The sequence below is a fragment of the Pan paniscus genome, chromosome 4 (genome assembly GCF_029289425.2).
Source record: "Pan paniscus chromosome 4, NHGRI_mPanPan1-v2.0_pri, whole genome shotgun sequence".
NCBI lineage: Eukaryota > Metazoa > Chordata > Mammalia > Primates > Hominidae > Pan > Pan paniscus.
In genome coordinates this window covers 44,305,810-44,320,700 of record NC_073253.2, presented here as the reverse complement: position 1 = coordinate 44,320,700, position 14,891 = coordinate 44,305,810, and the positions used below count along the sequence as shown (strand labels likewise).

The following is a 14,891-nucleotide window of genomic DNA, read 5'->3' as shown; positions in this document are numbered from 1 at the left end:
CGTTGCCCTGTGTACCTCTTCGACTGCCTGTTCATCTGTATCCTTTATAATAAAGCAGTAAACATAAGTAAAGTTTCTGAGTTCTGTGAGCCATTATAAGAAACGATCGAACCTGGGATTTTCCTTTCGGAAGCCGCTCTCTCTCACAAGGGAGAGAGCTGTTCTCCTTTTTCTTTTGCCTGTTAAACCTCCGCTCCTAAACCCACTCTTCGTGTGTATCGTGTCCTTAACCTTGTTGGTGCGAGACGACGAACCCCGGGTATTGACCCCAGACAACAATGCCACTTCATATTGGGGACTTCGTCTGGGATTCCAAGGTGCATTCATTGCAAAGGTGAGTAGAGGGGCAGACCTCAACTCTGTCCTTTGATTTCGAGGCTCTTGGCCTCCATTTTAGAATCAAACCAAACCAAATACTGGGCCCCCTTCTGCTTCTGTGAATGAGAAAACTCTGCCTTCACCAATTAGCCATTTAAAAATTATGAGCGTGGCTGCCAGCCTTACAAGTCTTGGGGGACAGGCTTGCTGGGGAGAACATGGAGAACCCCCCAATACCCACGGGCTGCTGGGCATATTGGCCATGTTTGAACCAGTTTCCTTTCACGGAGGACCAAGCTGTCGTGTGGGGCTGGAAGAGGTCCTGGAGCAACTGAGGATTTCTGGCTGGGGCTACCTCCTGGTGCCATCCGAAGGCTTCTGGACTGACCCCAACCTCCGACCACCCTAAGGGGTGTCGGCAACAGGACCTCCAACTTTCCTATCATAATTCTCTCATTTCCTATGCACGACCACCATGTCTCCTATCCTCTCTCTGTATGCAGTACTGAGGGAGTTTTACAGTTCAGGGAAGTAATCTTGTTAGGCAAGAACAAAGAATGCTGTAGTAACCAGGGATATAGCACAGGGGCATGCTGTTGTGATTTTCTAGGAACAGAGGGTTTCCTCCCCCACCACAGTGAGCGTCACTCTCTGCGCTTGCTCTGGAAAGCATATGGCATGTCAAGGTCACTCTGCCCTTTGTCATAGTAAGATTAGGGTGGGGCGCCCAACCTTCCCCGCGTGCTATGTAAACGTCACACCTGTTCAAACCAACCTGTGGGCTCTGCGCAAATCAGACGCCGCCGCCTCAGGCCTGCCTATAAAATCTGGTGCAGTCCACCGCAGGCCGGATTTTCCTTTCGGAAGCCCCTCACAAGGGAGAGATCTGTTCTCGTTTTTCTTTCTTTTGCCTATTAAACCTCTGCTCCTAAACTTCCCTAACCCCCAAGAAAGAAATTATCGAACCTGAGGGGGTTGCAGATACCCATGATTTGTAGTGAACTCGGACAGAAGTGTGGGTACCCTGAGGTCCTAATAGTTGTGGCTGGCATCCGAAGTAGGGGGCAGTCTTGAGGGCTGAGCCCCTAACCCGTGGGGTCTGCACTAACTCTGGTTAGTTAGCATCAGAATTGAGTAAAATTGTAGGACACTCAGCTGCTGTCTGTGGAGAATTGGAGAATTGGTTGGTGGAAAACCCATATATTTGATGTCAGAAATGTGAGTAGAGAAATGGTTTTTCCTTGATAGGCTCTATGTAAATTTTAGTTCATGTTTTTGGTAATAAATACACAATATTACTGATTCTTAAAAGTATAAACCCAGGAAAATTAAGAAAACAAGAATGTCAAGTCCAACAGAGTTTAAAGGTAAAAAAAAATAAAATAAAACAGAAATGGGACCAGTAGCACATAGAATATTTTAACACATTCTTGGAAAGTAGAAACTATATGGACTAGTAGTCAGGAAGGAAGCAGCTCAAGGAAACCGCTTCCTGAATATGGAGTCTCCTATGGGAGACTATCTGCCCTATGGAGAAGCTTGGAGTAACTGCGGACACAGGATGCCAGATAGGAAGGAGGGCTGGAGTGACATGAAGGGCTGAAAATTGAGGGACTAATTGGAAGCCCGTGCACGGGACAGTCAGCTCTCTCTACCCCATGATCAGAATATTTGACACACAAGTGTTTACCCTGGGGCAAAAAATTACAGGAGTCTTCCCTGCTCCCCCCAAAATTGAACACATTGCTTTCTCTTAGCTGACCTAGAGAACCAGTGTGGGCACTGGCACCCCAAAACTAAGAATCCTTTTAAGAAATGGTGATTTTATGTCCAAGGAACATTCCAAGTAAGTTTTCAGTTGCTAGCTTTGTCTTTACAAGTAACGGGCCAGGCCCAGTGGCTCATGACTGTAATCCCAGCATTTTGGGGGACTGAGGTGGGCAAACGGCTTGAGGTCAAGAGTTCGAGACCAGCTTGGGCAACATGGCGAAACCCTGTCTCTACTAGAAATACAAAAATTAGCCAGGTGTGGTGGTGCATGCCTGTAGTCCCAGCTATTGTGGGGCTGAGATGAGAGGCTCACTTGAGCCTGGGAGGTAGAGGCTGCAGTGAACCGAGATTGTGCCACTGCACTCCAGTCTGGGTGATAAAGTGAGACCCCATCTCCAAAAACAAAACAAAATAAAAAAAACCCAAGTAACTTGAAATCATTTTCTGAAATCTTTCTCTGACATTCTGACATTAGGGTAATTCTTGTTCTCCATAGAGTGAAAGGCCCAGGTTCAAGTCCCACTTCTGTGGCTCCTGATTTTTTAATGATTAGTTTGACCAATGTGTTTTTAAATGACCTAATTTTTAAACATGAGTTGAAAACCCAGGATCACTACACATTTGAGGAAAGTTGATAATATGAAAAGTAAACACCAAGGTAAGTGGTAAAAACCTTTGAGGAAACATAATTCAGGAAACAGGAACTTAAACATTAGTATCGTACAGCAGATTCAGGAAGATGGCACTGGTTAAAAAATTGACACTATGAAAATAAGGCACAGAGAAAAGAAAGAGCTGTGGGAAATTATAATTGCTGAAATTTTAAACTAGATTGGAGAGCCGGAATATAAAGGAGAGGACAGCTGGGTGCAGTGGCTCACACCTGTCATCCCAGCATTTTGGGAGGCTGAGGCCGGCAGATCACTTGAGCCAGGGAGTTTGAGACCAGCCTGGGCAACATGGTGAGACCCCCATCTCTACACAAAATAAAATAAAAAAATCAGCTGTGCATGGTAGCACACGTCTGTAGTCCCAAAACTTGGGAGGCTAGGTGGGAGGATCACTTGAGTCCAGGAGGTGGTGGCTGCAGTGAGCTGTGATTGTGCCATTGCACTGCAGCCTGGATGACAGAGCGAGACCCTTAGAAAGTAGGAAAAGAATATATGAAAAAAAAAAATAAGTGATCAATTAATTACTCACCTGAATAGTGGGAATACCAAAAGAGTAAAAAGAGAGTAACAGACAGTAGGAAGTTATCAAAGAAATAATAGAAGGTAATTTCCCAGGCTTGATGGGAGACCCAAGAGCTCAGATTGAAAATGCCCATTGAATACCCAGCCCAATGAATGTAGAGAGGTCTACACTTAGGAGAAAAGATCCTAAAAGCTACCAGAAAGATAGAAACTGTTACTATAACAGAAATAAGACACTAGCACCTTAACTATTAGCCAATCTTAACAAACTAGAATAAAGGCCGGGTGTGGTGGTTCATGCCTATAATCCTAGCACTTTGGGAGGTCGAGATGGGAGGATCGCTTCAGCCTGGGAGCTTGAGGCTGCAGTGAGCTAGGATCGTGCCACTGTACTCCAGCCTGGGCGACAGAGTGAGACGCTGTCTCAAAAACAACAGAAACAAAAAAACTAGAATAAAATACTTCTGGTGTGAGACTCTGTAGGTTTCATTACTCCTTTTGGGTCCTGATTAAATCCTGTTGACTCAAGACCTTAGAGCATTTACTGGTAAAGTCTCTGACTGCGCAATTTGTTTTGCATTTTAGTTCCTTAATTATTTTCTCACTGCTTCCTACTAAAGGACGGACAGAGCATTTGTTCTTCAGCCACATACTTTCCTTCCACTGGCCAGCATTCTCCTCTATTAGACTAGAACTGTGGATAAACCTTAGGTAAGTAAATTACTATCCCTGGCAAAGGTGCTTTTCTTCCACACCTAAACCTATGGTCCCTTCTTTGTCTTGCTATTGTTTCTCTCTTTGGAGGCAGGATGGTATGGAGGAAAGAGGACAGACACTGGAGTCACACAGACTTGGGTTTAAATCCTAGCTCCATGGCACAGTTGCCTCAATGGCACTCTTAGCACTGTAGTCAAAGAATATTAGACCTGGAAAGGGCCTTGGAAATTACTTCTCCTCCCCCAGAAACAGCCTCTAGACTGGCATGATTGACCACCAAACTTCATTGTGTCAGACAGGATCAATGTCTGCTGGTCTGCTGCAACTCTGTACTCATTTATCTCTGGGGAGGCCTGAAGCCTTGGTGCTGTTCCTTGGCCAAACCTAAATGAAATGTACTAGCCAGTGATTAATAGAGTCCTGTTCTGGGGTGGGAGACAGACCAGGGAGCAGCCTGTTTCTTGCTTCTTTCTTTCTTTTTGGAGATGAAATCTCATTGGCTTTGAACTTCTGGGCTCAAGTGATCCTCCCACTTCAGCCTCCGAAGTAGCTGGGATTACAGGTGCATGCCACTGCCCCAGCTTGACTATACCAGCTTGTTTCTGGTTTTGAGCCCTGGTATGCAAGCTAGTGTTGGCTACCTGATCAGAGGAGTATAAAAGAGCCTCAGATGAGGTTACAGTTCTCTTGAGACCAAGGTGTCTTGCATGTATCATCTAGCTGGTTCATTGCTTAAAGATGAAGCACATCTTCCACATCCTCTGTGGCTGCAAAAGGACCCTAGGAACTGGGCGTGGTGTTTCACTTGCCTTTTGGTTTGTTGGGTTTTTTTTTGTATCTATCCTTTACCTTTATTAAAGCCTTATGTGAGGATACTATGCGGAGTCTTCTAAGTCTTTTCAATGATCCAAACATGTGTAATTGATGAAGAGGGTACTGTGAATAGGATCATTACTTTTTTTTTGTTTTTGAGACAGGGTCTCACTCTGTCACCCAAGTTGAGTGCAGTATCTTGATCATGGCTCACTATAGCCTCAACCTCCTGGGCTCAAGAGATCCTCCCACCTCAGCCTCCCGAGTAGCTGGGTCTATAGGTGCACACCATCACGGCTGCCTAACTTTTAAAAAAATTATTTTGTAGAGCTGGAGTCTTACCATGTTGCCCAGGCTGGTCTCGAACTCCTGGGCTCAAGTGATTTGCCTGCCTTGGCCTCCCAAAGTGGTGGGATTACAGGTGTGAGCAACTGCGCCTGGCCCCAGGTTTTTTTTTTTTCTTTTTTTTTTCGAGACAGGGTCTCACACTGTTGCCCAGGCTGTAGTGCAGTGGCACTGAAGCCTGAAACCTCTGCCTCCTGGGTTCAAACAGTTCTTGTGCCTCAGCCACCTGAGTAGCTGGGATTACAGGCATGCACCACCACACCCGGCTAATTTGTTTGTATTTTTAGTAGAGATGGGGTTTCGCCATGTTGGCCAGGCTGGTCTTGAACTCCTGAACTCAAGTGATCCGCCCGTCCCAGCCTCCCAAAGTTCTGGGATTACAGGTGTGAGCCACTGCGCCTGGCCCCCCAGTTTTTTACTTTATAATTTAAATGATAGCTAAGGCTTTGTTTGGGAGAAAGATGAAAAGTGGGGAAAGATTTAGAGCCACTGGTGCCAGGCTAGTTGCTGGGGAATCCCTGTTTGAATTTGCTGAAGTGCTACAACTCTCAATGGGAAGAAAGGGATGACAATGGAACTTGAAGGTGGTTGATGCAGAGCAAGAGGAAATCGCTAAATAGATTTAAAAAGAAATCCAGACACAGAGGAAGTCAGCCAAGAATACAGTTCCCTGGCTGGTTAGGCTGCTTTGGCAAAAATGAAAGTAACTAAAAAAGAGCCTGTGTTGCCAAGTCCACCAAGTTCCTTCTGTAAAGGGAAGGAACATGATGCCAAAGAGGAGTTGGGCAGATATTTCTTCTGATGGGAATGTGACCCTCATCTGGTAGATAATCATCAACGAAACTACAGTGGGAGGGCATCAAGAGACAACTGAAACAGGGAACTACACAAGAGTGAAGTTGCCTGTGGACTGACAGAGCTTCCTGCAGAACCACTGCTGGGTTGGATATACATGAATGACAAAGGAGCTCTTTTCCTTGTATTAGGTACTGTCAAATGTACTTTCAAATGAAAGGGTGTGTTTGGTCTTAATTAGCTGAATTCGTTGAAGATCTTCAATTAGCTGCAGCTTTTGCCGGAATGTGGTTAGCTGGGCAAATTCCAAATTGGTTGAGCTGCACAAAGGTGGCAGTACATAAAACATATCTTGTAAAGGGGAACTGCCCAATTCCACCCATAATTGTTAGACGAAATACTCCCTAGAGGTTACTGAAATGTTGAGAATGCAAACAAACACATTTGGACTGGTTCTGTGATGAAACTAAGGTATCCCTTAATTTTATGTCTTTGACTTAAGTGATGATTGTTGCTGTGATAAGAGGGCCTCTACCTTCATAGACTTTTTGTGTGACCCTACTACTGGGGGAGCAGGATGAAGTGAAAGCCTGTTGAAGACTTACTAGTTCCTTTGCTCCAAATTGTGCTGAATGATGAACAGATTAATATCATTCAAAAGAAAGGAGGCCGGGTGTCGTGGCTCACACCTGTAATCCCAGCACTTTGAGAGGCTGAGGCAAGAGGATTGCTTAAGCCCAGGAATCTGAGGCTGCAGTGAGCTAGAATCATGCCACTGCACTTGTACTACAGCCTTGGCAACAGAGTGAGCCCTTGTCTCTTATTAAAAAAAAAAAAAAAAAAAAAGGAAAGGGCTGGGCATGGTGGCTCACACCTGTAATCCTAGCACATTGGGAGGCCGAGGCGGGTGGATCACCTGAGGTCAGGAGTTCGAGACCAGCCTGGCCAACATGGTGAAACCCTGTCTCTACTAAAAATAAAAAAATTAGCCGGGCATGGTGGCACATGCCTGTAATCCCAGCTACTCAGGAGGCTGAGGCAGGAGAATTGCTTGAACCTGGGAAGCAGAGGTTGCGGTGAGTCAAAATTGTGCCACTGCACTCCAGCCTGGGTGAACAGAGCAAGAGTCCATCTCACTTTGTTGCCCAGGCTGGTTTCAAATTCCTGGGCTCAAGCAATCCTCCCACCTTAGCCTCCCAAAGTGCTGGGATTACAGGTGTGAGCCACTGTGCCCAGTCAAGATTTCTAATGTATCCTAGTCTTGATGAATTAAACAAATAAACCTTTAGGATGATGCAAAAGCAGAATCTACAGTCACTTTAAAGCAGTGTGATGTAAAGAAAAGGGTGGCAGAGTCTCTTGGTGCTATGGGACCCAAGGACATTTACATTGGTGTGGATAAAATGCCCGGAGTGGTGAAAAACTTTATTGTCATTGTTGGACCATGGTGCATAATGTATTGTTATACCTGCTAATAAAAAATTAAACGGCAATTAACTTAGTTTAGTATGACAATACAACTGTAAGTTTAAGAGTGAAAAATGGGCCAGGTGTAGTGGCTCAGGCCTGTAATCCCAGCACTTTAGGAGGCTGAGGTGGGAGGATCACTTGAGCCCAGGGGTTTGAGACCAACTTGGCAACATAGTGAGACCCCCCCCCCCACCAACACCCCCAACACGCTTGTCTCTGTAAAAAATGGTGGTGTGCTCCTGTAGTACCAGCTGCTTGGGAAGCTGAGGTGGGAGGATCGCTTCAGCCCGTGAGGTTGAGGCTGCAATGGATGGTGATCAAGCCACTGCACTCCAGCCTAGGTGACAGAGCAAGACCCTGTCTCAAGAAAAAAAAAAAAGTGAAAAATGTCCATATAAAAACTTGCACACTAATGTGCACAGCGGTATTATTTATAATAGCCAAAAAGCATAAACAATCCACATATCCATCAACTGGGTTGAGGAATAAAATATGGTATATATGATAATAAAGTGTGGTATATCCACATAATGAAATATTATTTGACAATGAAAAGGAATATGAAGTACTAAAACAATACAACATGGATGAATTTCGCTTCCTTTTTTTGTTGTTCTTTTTATTTTATTTTTTAAGCACCTCTACCAACATGAACATTTTGCAAAGTGAAAGCAACCAGACACAAAGGACCACGTATTGTATGATTCAATTTATATGAAATGTCCCCAGTAGGCAAATCTATAGAGACAGAAAGTAACATAGTAGTTGCCTAGGGCTAGGAGGGTAACGGGGGACATGGAAAGCAACTGCTAATGGGCACAGCGTTTCTTTCTGGGGGGATGAAAATGTTCTAAAATTGATTGTGGTGGTGGTTGTGCATGTTTATGAATATGCTGAAATTTATTGAACTGTACATTTTATTTACTTTTTTTAGAGACAGAGCCTCACTCTGTTGTCCAGGCTGGAGTATAGTACTGCAATCATAGCTCCCCGCAGCTTCATATTCCTGGGCTCAAGAGATCCTTCCACCTCAGCCTCCCAAGTAGTTAGGACTACAGGCACATGCCACCATGCCCCGCTAAGTTTTCGTTTTCTTTAAAAAAAAGTTTTTTAGAGACAGGGTCTAGCTATGTTGCCCAGGCTGATCTCAACTCCTGGTCTCAAGCAATCCTCCCACCTTGGCCTCAAAAGCATTGGGGTTATAGGTATGAGTCACCACACCCTGAGTTGTTCATTTTAAATGGGTGAATTTTATGATGTGTGAATTATATTTCTTTCTCTTTTTTTGAGATGGAGTTTCACTCTTGTCGCCTAGGCTGGAGTGCAGTGGTGCGATCTCAGCTCACTGCAACCTCTGCCTCGTGGGTTCAAGCAATTCTCCTGCCTCAGCCTCCCCAGTAGCTGAGATTATAGGCATGCGCCACCATGCCCAGCTATTTTTTTTGTATTATTAGTAGAGATGGGGTTTCACCATGTTGGCCAGGCTAGTCTCGAACTCCTGGCCTCAGCCTCCCAAAGTGCTGGGATTATAGGTGTAAGCCACCACAGCCAGCCCCAAGTAGCTGGGACTACAAGCACGTGCCACCACACCCGACTAATTTCTTTCTTTTTTTTTTTTTTTTGTATTTTTAGTAGAGATGGGGTTTTGCCATGTTGGCCAGTCTGGTCTCAAACTCCTGACCTCAGGTGATCCACCCACCTCGGCCTCCTAAAGTGCTGAGATTACAGGCATGAGCCACTGCTCCCGATGGATTATATTTCAATATAATTCAATTATGCAATATAATTGCATAATTGTTATCATCTCTCCCTGATATATTATTGGAATGGATGTGACATCTGAATGGGGATGCTGTTGAGGAAAGAGATTTCATGAAATGTACAGTGAGTGGCATAATTGTGGCTCACTGTAACCTTGAATTCTTGGGCTCAAGTGATCCTTCTGCCTCTGCTCCCCGAGTAGCTGGGACTACAGGCATGTGCCACCACATCTGGCTAATTTTTAAAATTTTTTGTAGAGACAAGGATCTCACTAAGTTGCCTAAACTGGCCTCAAACTCCTAGCCACAAACAATCCTCCCACCTTGGCCTCCCAAAATGCTGGGATTACAGGTGTGAGCCTCCACACTTGGCCACTTACTTTCTTTTTGATTCCTATTTCAGGAGAAAATCATAATCAATTTGCATTTGTGTGGAAAGGCCACCAATGCACATTTAAGGTGCTCCCACAGGACATTTAAATTATCTTGCTTATTGCTACAACCTAATGAGGAACAACTTAGATTTGATTGCACTGGAAAATACTATATCTTTTTTTTGTTTGTTTGAGATGGAGTCTCACTCTGCCACCCAGGCTGGAGTGCAATGGCGAGATCTTGGCTCACTGCAACCTCTGCCTCCCAGGTTCAACTGATTCTCCCGCCTCAGCCTCCTGAGTAGCTGGGATTACAGGCACCCACCATCATGCCCGGCTAATTTTTTTTATTTTTGTAGAGATGGGGTTTCACCATGTGGGCCAGGCTGGTCTTGAACTCCTGACCTCAGGTGATCTGCCCACCTCAGCCTCCCAAAGTGCTGGGATTACAGGCATGAGCCACTGCGCCCAGCTAATACTATGTCTTATTATATTGATGATAATAATGTTAATCTCTCAATCCAAATATCCAGCTAAGACTGAATTGGAAGTGCTTGTTAATCATATAACCACCAGGGAGGGGATGATTAACTGGCTAAAATGCAAGGCTTAGCATAAATGGTAAAATTCTTAGAAATTACTTGGGCTAGGCTGGGTGTGGTGGCTCACGTCTGTAATCCCGGTGTGGGAGCTGAGATTGCGCCACTGCACTTCAGCCTGGGCGACAAGGACAAAAGTGAGAGGCCAAGGCAGGCGGATCACTTGAGGTCAGGAGTTGGAGACCAACCTGGCCAACATGGCAAAACCTTGTGTCTACTAAAAATACAGAAATTAGCCGCAATTGGTGGCACGTGCCTGTAATCCCAGCTACTCAGGAGGCTGAGGCAGGAGAATTGCTTGAACCCAGGAGGCGGAGGTTGCAGTGAGCCGAGGCCACGCCACTGCACTCCAGCCTGGGTGACAGAGTGAGACTGTCTAAAAAAAAAAAAAAAAAAAAAAAAAAGGAGGAATTACTTGGGCTAGAGCCACTAGAAACATTCCCAAACAACGAAAATTAAGTTGCTAGCTACAAGACAGAGGAAAAAGGCACAAAAATTGGTTCAATTTCTTGGTTCCTGGAGAAATCACATACCATGTTTGGGAATTTTATCAACCCTTATTCTCGAAGTTAAGAGGGAATGGGGAGCTAATTTACATGGGGCTTTGAAAAATGAACAAATGGGAGACTTTTTGGGAACTTCGAAGAGATTACTTTGGGGCCATAGCACCTCAGTGTTCAAATGATGTTAGCAATGTCAGCAACCGACTCACGCTGATGGAGCTTCTTACCAAAGCCCGTGACTGCCCCTCAGGGATGGTCATGGGGATTTGACACTAGAAAGTTACCCGAGGCTTCTGGCAGGTATATGTCCTTTGAAAAACAGTCATTGGCCTGTTACTGAGCTTTTTTTTTTTTTTTTTTTTTAAGACGGAGTCTTGCTCTGTCACCCAGGCTGGAGTACAGTGGCGCGATCTCGGCTCACTGCAAGCTCCACCTCCGGGGTTCGCGCCATTCTCCTGCCTCAGCCTCCCGAGTAGCTGGGACTACAGGCGCCCGCCACCACGCCCGGCTAATTTTTTTTGTAGTTTTAGTAGAGATGGGGTTTCACCTTGTTAGCCAGGATGTTCTCGATCTCCTGACCTCGTGATCCACCTGCCTCAGCCTCCCAAAGTTCTGGGATTACAGGCGTGAGCCACCGCGCCCGGCCAGAGCACCGAGACTTAAAAGATGAACACAAAATAATGATTTTTTAAAACTGAGTAATTCGATCAAATTGTTGCTGCCAGGCTATACAATTTTGTCTATGTTTTTCTTTAATATAAATGTTCAGTATATGCTCATGTTACCACATTGTGTCCATAACTGATATCTGGAAAGCTTCATGAATGGAGGCAGATTGGTGTCTGTCTTGTTGGTTGCTAGATCCCCAATGTCTAGCACTGTACATGATATATAGTAGGTGCTTAGTAAATATTTGTTGATTAAGTAGATGAATACTGATGTTTCATAATTTTCCAACAATTTATCTTTTGTGTTGAAATTCCAGGCATTCCTTTAATTCCTGGTTTCTTCGGAAACAGTGGGAAATGCTCTTCTAAGAAAAATCTTACTATAAGGGATCAACCTGCTTTATTTTCCTTTTCAGAAAATGGCCACCCAGCAGAAAGCCTCTGACGAGAGGATCTCCCAGTTTGATCACAATTTGCTGCCAGAGCTGTCTGCTCTTCTGGGCCTAGATGCAGGTCAGTTGGCAAAGGAACTAGAAGAAAAGGAGCAGAAGGAGCGAGCAAAAATGCAGAAAGGCTACAACTCTCAAATGCGCAGTGAAGCAAAAAGGTTAAAGACTTTTGTGACTTATGAGCCGTACAGCTCATGGACACCGCAGGAGATGGCGGCCTCTGGGTTTTACTTCACTGGGGTAAAATCTGGGATTCAGTGCTTCTGCTGTAGCCTAATCCTCTTTGGTGCCGGCCTCACGAGACTCCCCATAGAAGACCACAAGAGGTTTCATCCAGATTGTGGGTTCATTTTGAACAAGGATGTTGGTAACATTGCCAAGTACGACATAAGGGTGAAGAATCTGAAGAGCAGGCTGAGAGGAGGTAAAATGAGGTACCAAGAAGAGGAGGCTAGACTTGCATCCTTCAGGAACTGGCCATTTTATGTCCAAGGGATATCCCCTTGTGTGCTCTCAGAGGCTGGCTTTGTCTTTACAGGTACCTTGAAATTATTCTCTGAAGTGTTTCTCTGGCGTTTTAAGTTTAGGTTTTATTTTTCAATTGCTTTTGCAATATTTTCCTAAACTTTCTTCACTGGTTAAATGTGTTATATTAGGTATAAGGTCTAGTTTATTAAAATTCAACATCAATATTTTTATTTTTGCTTCATTTTATATTTAGTACAGCCTGTGTTAATTTGTCAAATATATATAAAATAAGAAAGTTACGTCTCCTTAAACTTGGACCTTAGAAAATACTGGCTGTATTCTTAAGGTCCTGAAAAGATTAAATAACTCATGCGGTCATCCTGATCCCAGTCTCCTCACCCACCCTCCTTCTACTGCTCTTACATGATCTTTCTTTGATTCTTCTCATTGCTGCAGTATTGGAGGGTTTTGTTTGTTTGTCCTAGCCCCGCCATAGGGGTTATGATATATAAATGAGAGTTCTAACAATAACAACGATCATTTACTGAGTACTGTACCTACTTTATGCTAGGCATAGAGTGAGTACTAATTCTTATCCAATGAATTTACCCCTTTCTCTCCCAGTTCACAGCTGAGTTCATGGAGGCTCAGAGACTTTAAGAAACATGCCTATGTTTCTACCGAAATGTCATGGCAAGGCTAAAACGTAGGTTTTCTAGTTGCACGTTACTTCAGCTGGTCCTGGTGTTAGTCGGCTTCCCTATCACTTTGACCCTGAGAGCTCAAAGAGCAACATACCAGCTCTGGGGGGCAGGCAGCTGGGGCAGGATATTGAGTTACACAGCTTAGGGTTCTGTACCTGGAGCACGGCTGTGGTGGAGGGGCCCATTTTTGGGTGGTGGGATTGAGGATGGAGACTCAGGCCAATGAGATCGGGAGTGCACAGCCACGCTGGAGCTTGTCTTGCTCCTGAACAAAACAATCAACTCTGTGTACCTACCCCCTGGTGCCACTGCCAGGCAATCAAAATATTTTCCTTCATATATAGGTAAACAGGACACGGTACAGTGTTTTTCCTGTGGTGGATGTTTAGGAAATTGGGAAGAAGGAGATGATCCTTGGAAGGAACATGCCAAATGGTTCCCCAAGTAAGTAGATAATTTTTGCTTAAATGTTTCTTTCTTTCTTTTTTTGAGACAGTCTTGCTCTGCCACCCAGGCTGGAGTATAGTGGCATGACTTCAGCTCGGTGCAAATTCTGCCTCCCTGGTTCAGGTGATTCTCCTGCCTCAGCCTTCTGAGTAGCTGGGATTATAGGTGTGCACCACCAAGATGGGCTAATGTTTGTATTTTTAGTAGAGATGGGGTTTTGCCATGTTGCCCAGGCTGGTCTTGAGCTCCTGAGCTCAGGCAGTCCACCCACCTAGGCCTCCCGAAGTGCTAGGATTACAGGCGTGAGCCACTGTGGCTGGCTAAATTTTTCAGTTCTTTAAAAGACAAAATGAAAGACAAAAGAGCCACCTTTCTGGAGTAGCACCTTCAGTTTTGATCTTTCCCTATTCAAAATTGGACCACTCCAGGATTTATTCAAGCAGGAAAGGCCTAATTACATTGTGAAAAGTTTGAATTATAGAATTTTAAACAGTTTTTAAGTATTTCATTATCCCAAATACTAAGATAGGTTTTGCCCAGTAGAAGTTTCATGATCTGCCTTAATTAATAAGTAAGGCTGGAAGTGGTGGCTCACACCTGTAACCCCAGCACTTTGGGAGGCCAAGGCAGGAGGATTGCTTGAAATCAGGAGTTCGAGACCAGCCTGGCATGTAGAGACCCTGTTTCTACAAAAATAAAAAAAATTGGCCGGGTGCGGTGGCTCACACCTGTAATCCCAGCACTTTGGGAGGCTGAGGCCGGTGGATCCGAGGTCAGGAAATCAAGACCATCCTGGCTAACACGGTGAAACCATGTCTCTACTAAAAATACAAAAAATTAGCCGGGAACGGTGGCGGGCGCCTGTAGTCCCAGCTGCTTGGGAGGCTGAGGCAGAAGAATGGTGTGAACCCGGGAGGCAGAGCTTGCAGTGAGCCGAGATAGCGCCACTGCACTCTGGCCTGGGCGACAGAGTGAGACTCCGTCTCAAAAAAAAAAATTAGCCAGGCATGGTGGCATGTACCTGCAGTCCTAGCTACTTGCGAGGCTGAGGCAGGAAGATTGCTAGAGCCCAGGTAGTCAAGGCTGCATTGAGCCGTGATCAAGCCACTGTGCTCCAGCCTGGGTGACAGAGTGAGACCCTGTCTCTAAAACTAATTAAATAAATAAGTAATAATAATTTCCATAGGGGTGGTGTAAAATGGTGTATGCTGGAAGGTAAAAAATATTTAAACATTATTACAAATGGCTTCATGTACTGCTAAATATATACCAAATGAAAACACTGTATTTTTAAACCTCCGAAAGAGTTTTTATTACTGCAGTGGTCTTTAGTTCCTGGCTTAGAAAAGGAAGTACATTTTAATTATTTTTAATGCTATATTTACTAGTATTTTCTACATGACTTTCTTTGTTTCTACCAAGTACAGATTCATTCCTTTAACAAGTTTTTAAACTTTCACTGTGTAAAATTTCATACAAAGATAGAATAGTGTAATAA

The 14,891-nt window shown here is 44.5% G+C and overlaps 1 protein-coding gene across 4 annotated transcripts in view; it reads left to right on the top strand.

Annotated features, from left to right (window-relative positions):
* Positions 1-263: 263 nt before the first annotated feature.
* NAIP (NLR family apoptosis inhibitory protein) overlaps positions 264-14,891 on the top strand; it is a 55,146-nt gene continuing 40,518 nt past the window's right edge. For 3 of the 4 annotated variants that reach the window (XM_034959988.2, XM_034959986.2, XM_008957309.3), the window contains exons 1-3: positions 3,842-3,992; positions 11,742-12,312; positions 13,291-13,390. In XM_034959988.2, coding sequence (XP_034815879.2) covers positions 11,745-12,312; positions 13,291-13,390 — 668 coding nt within the window. In that variant the 5' untranslated portion in view covers positions 3,842-3,992; positions 11,742-11,744. Of the gene's footprint in view, positions 335-3,841; positions 3,993-11,741; positions 12,313-13,290; positions 13,391-14,891 lie in introns of those variants that run through there. The other variant, XM_008957315.3, reaches the window with a different exon arrangement.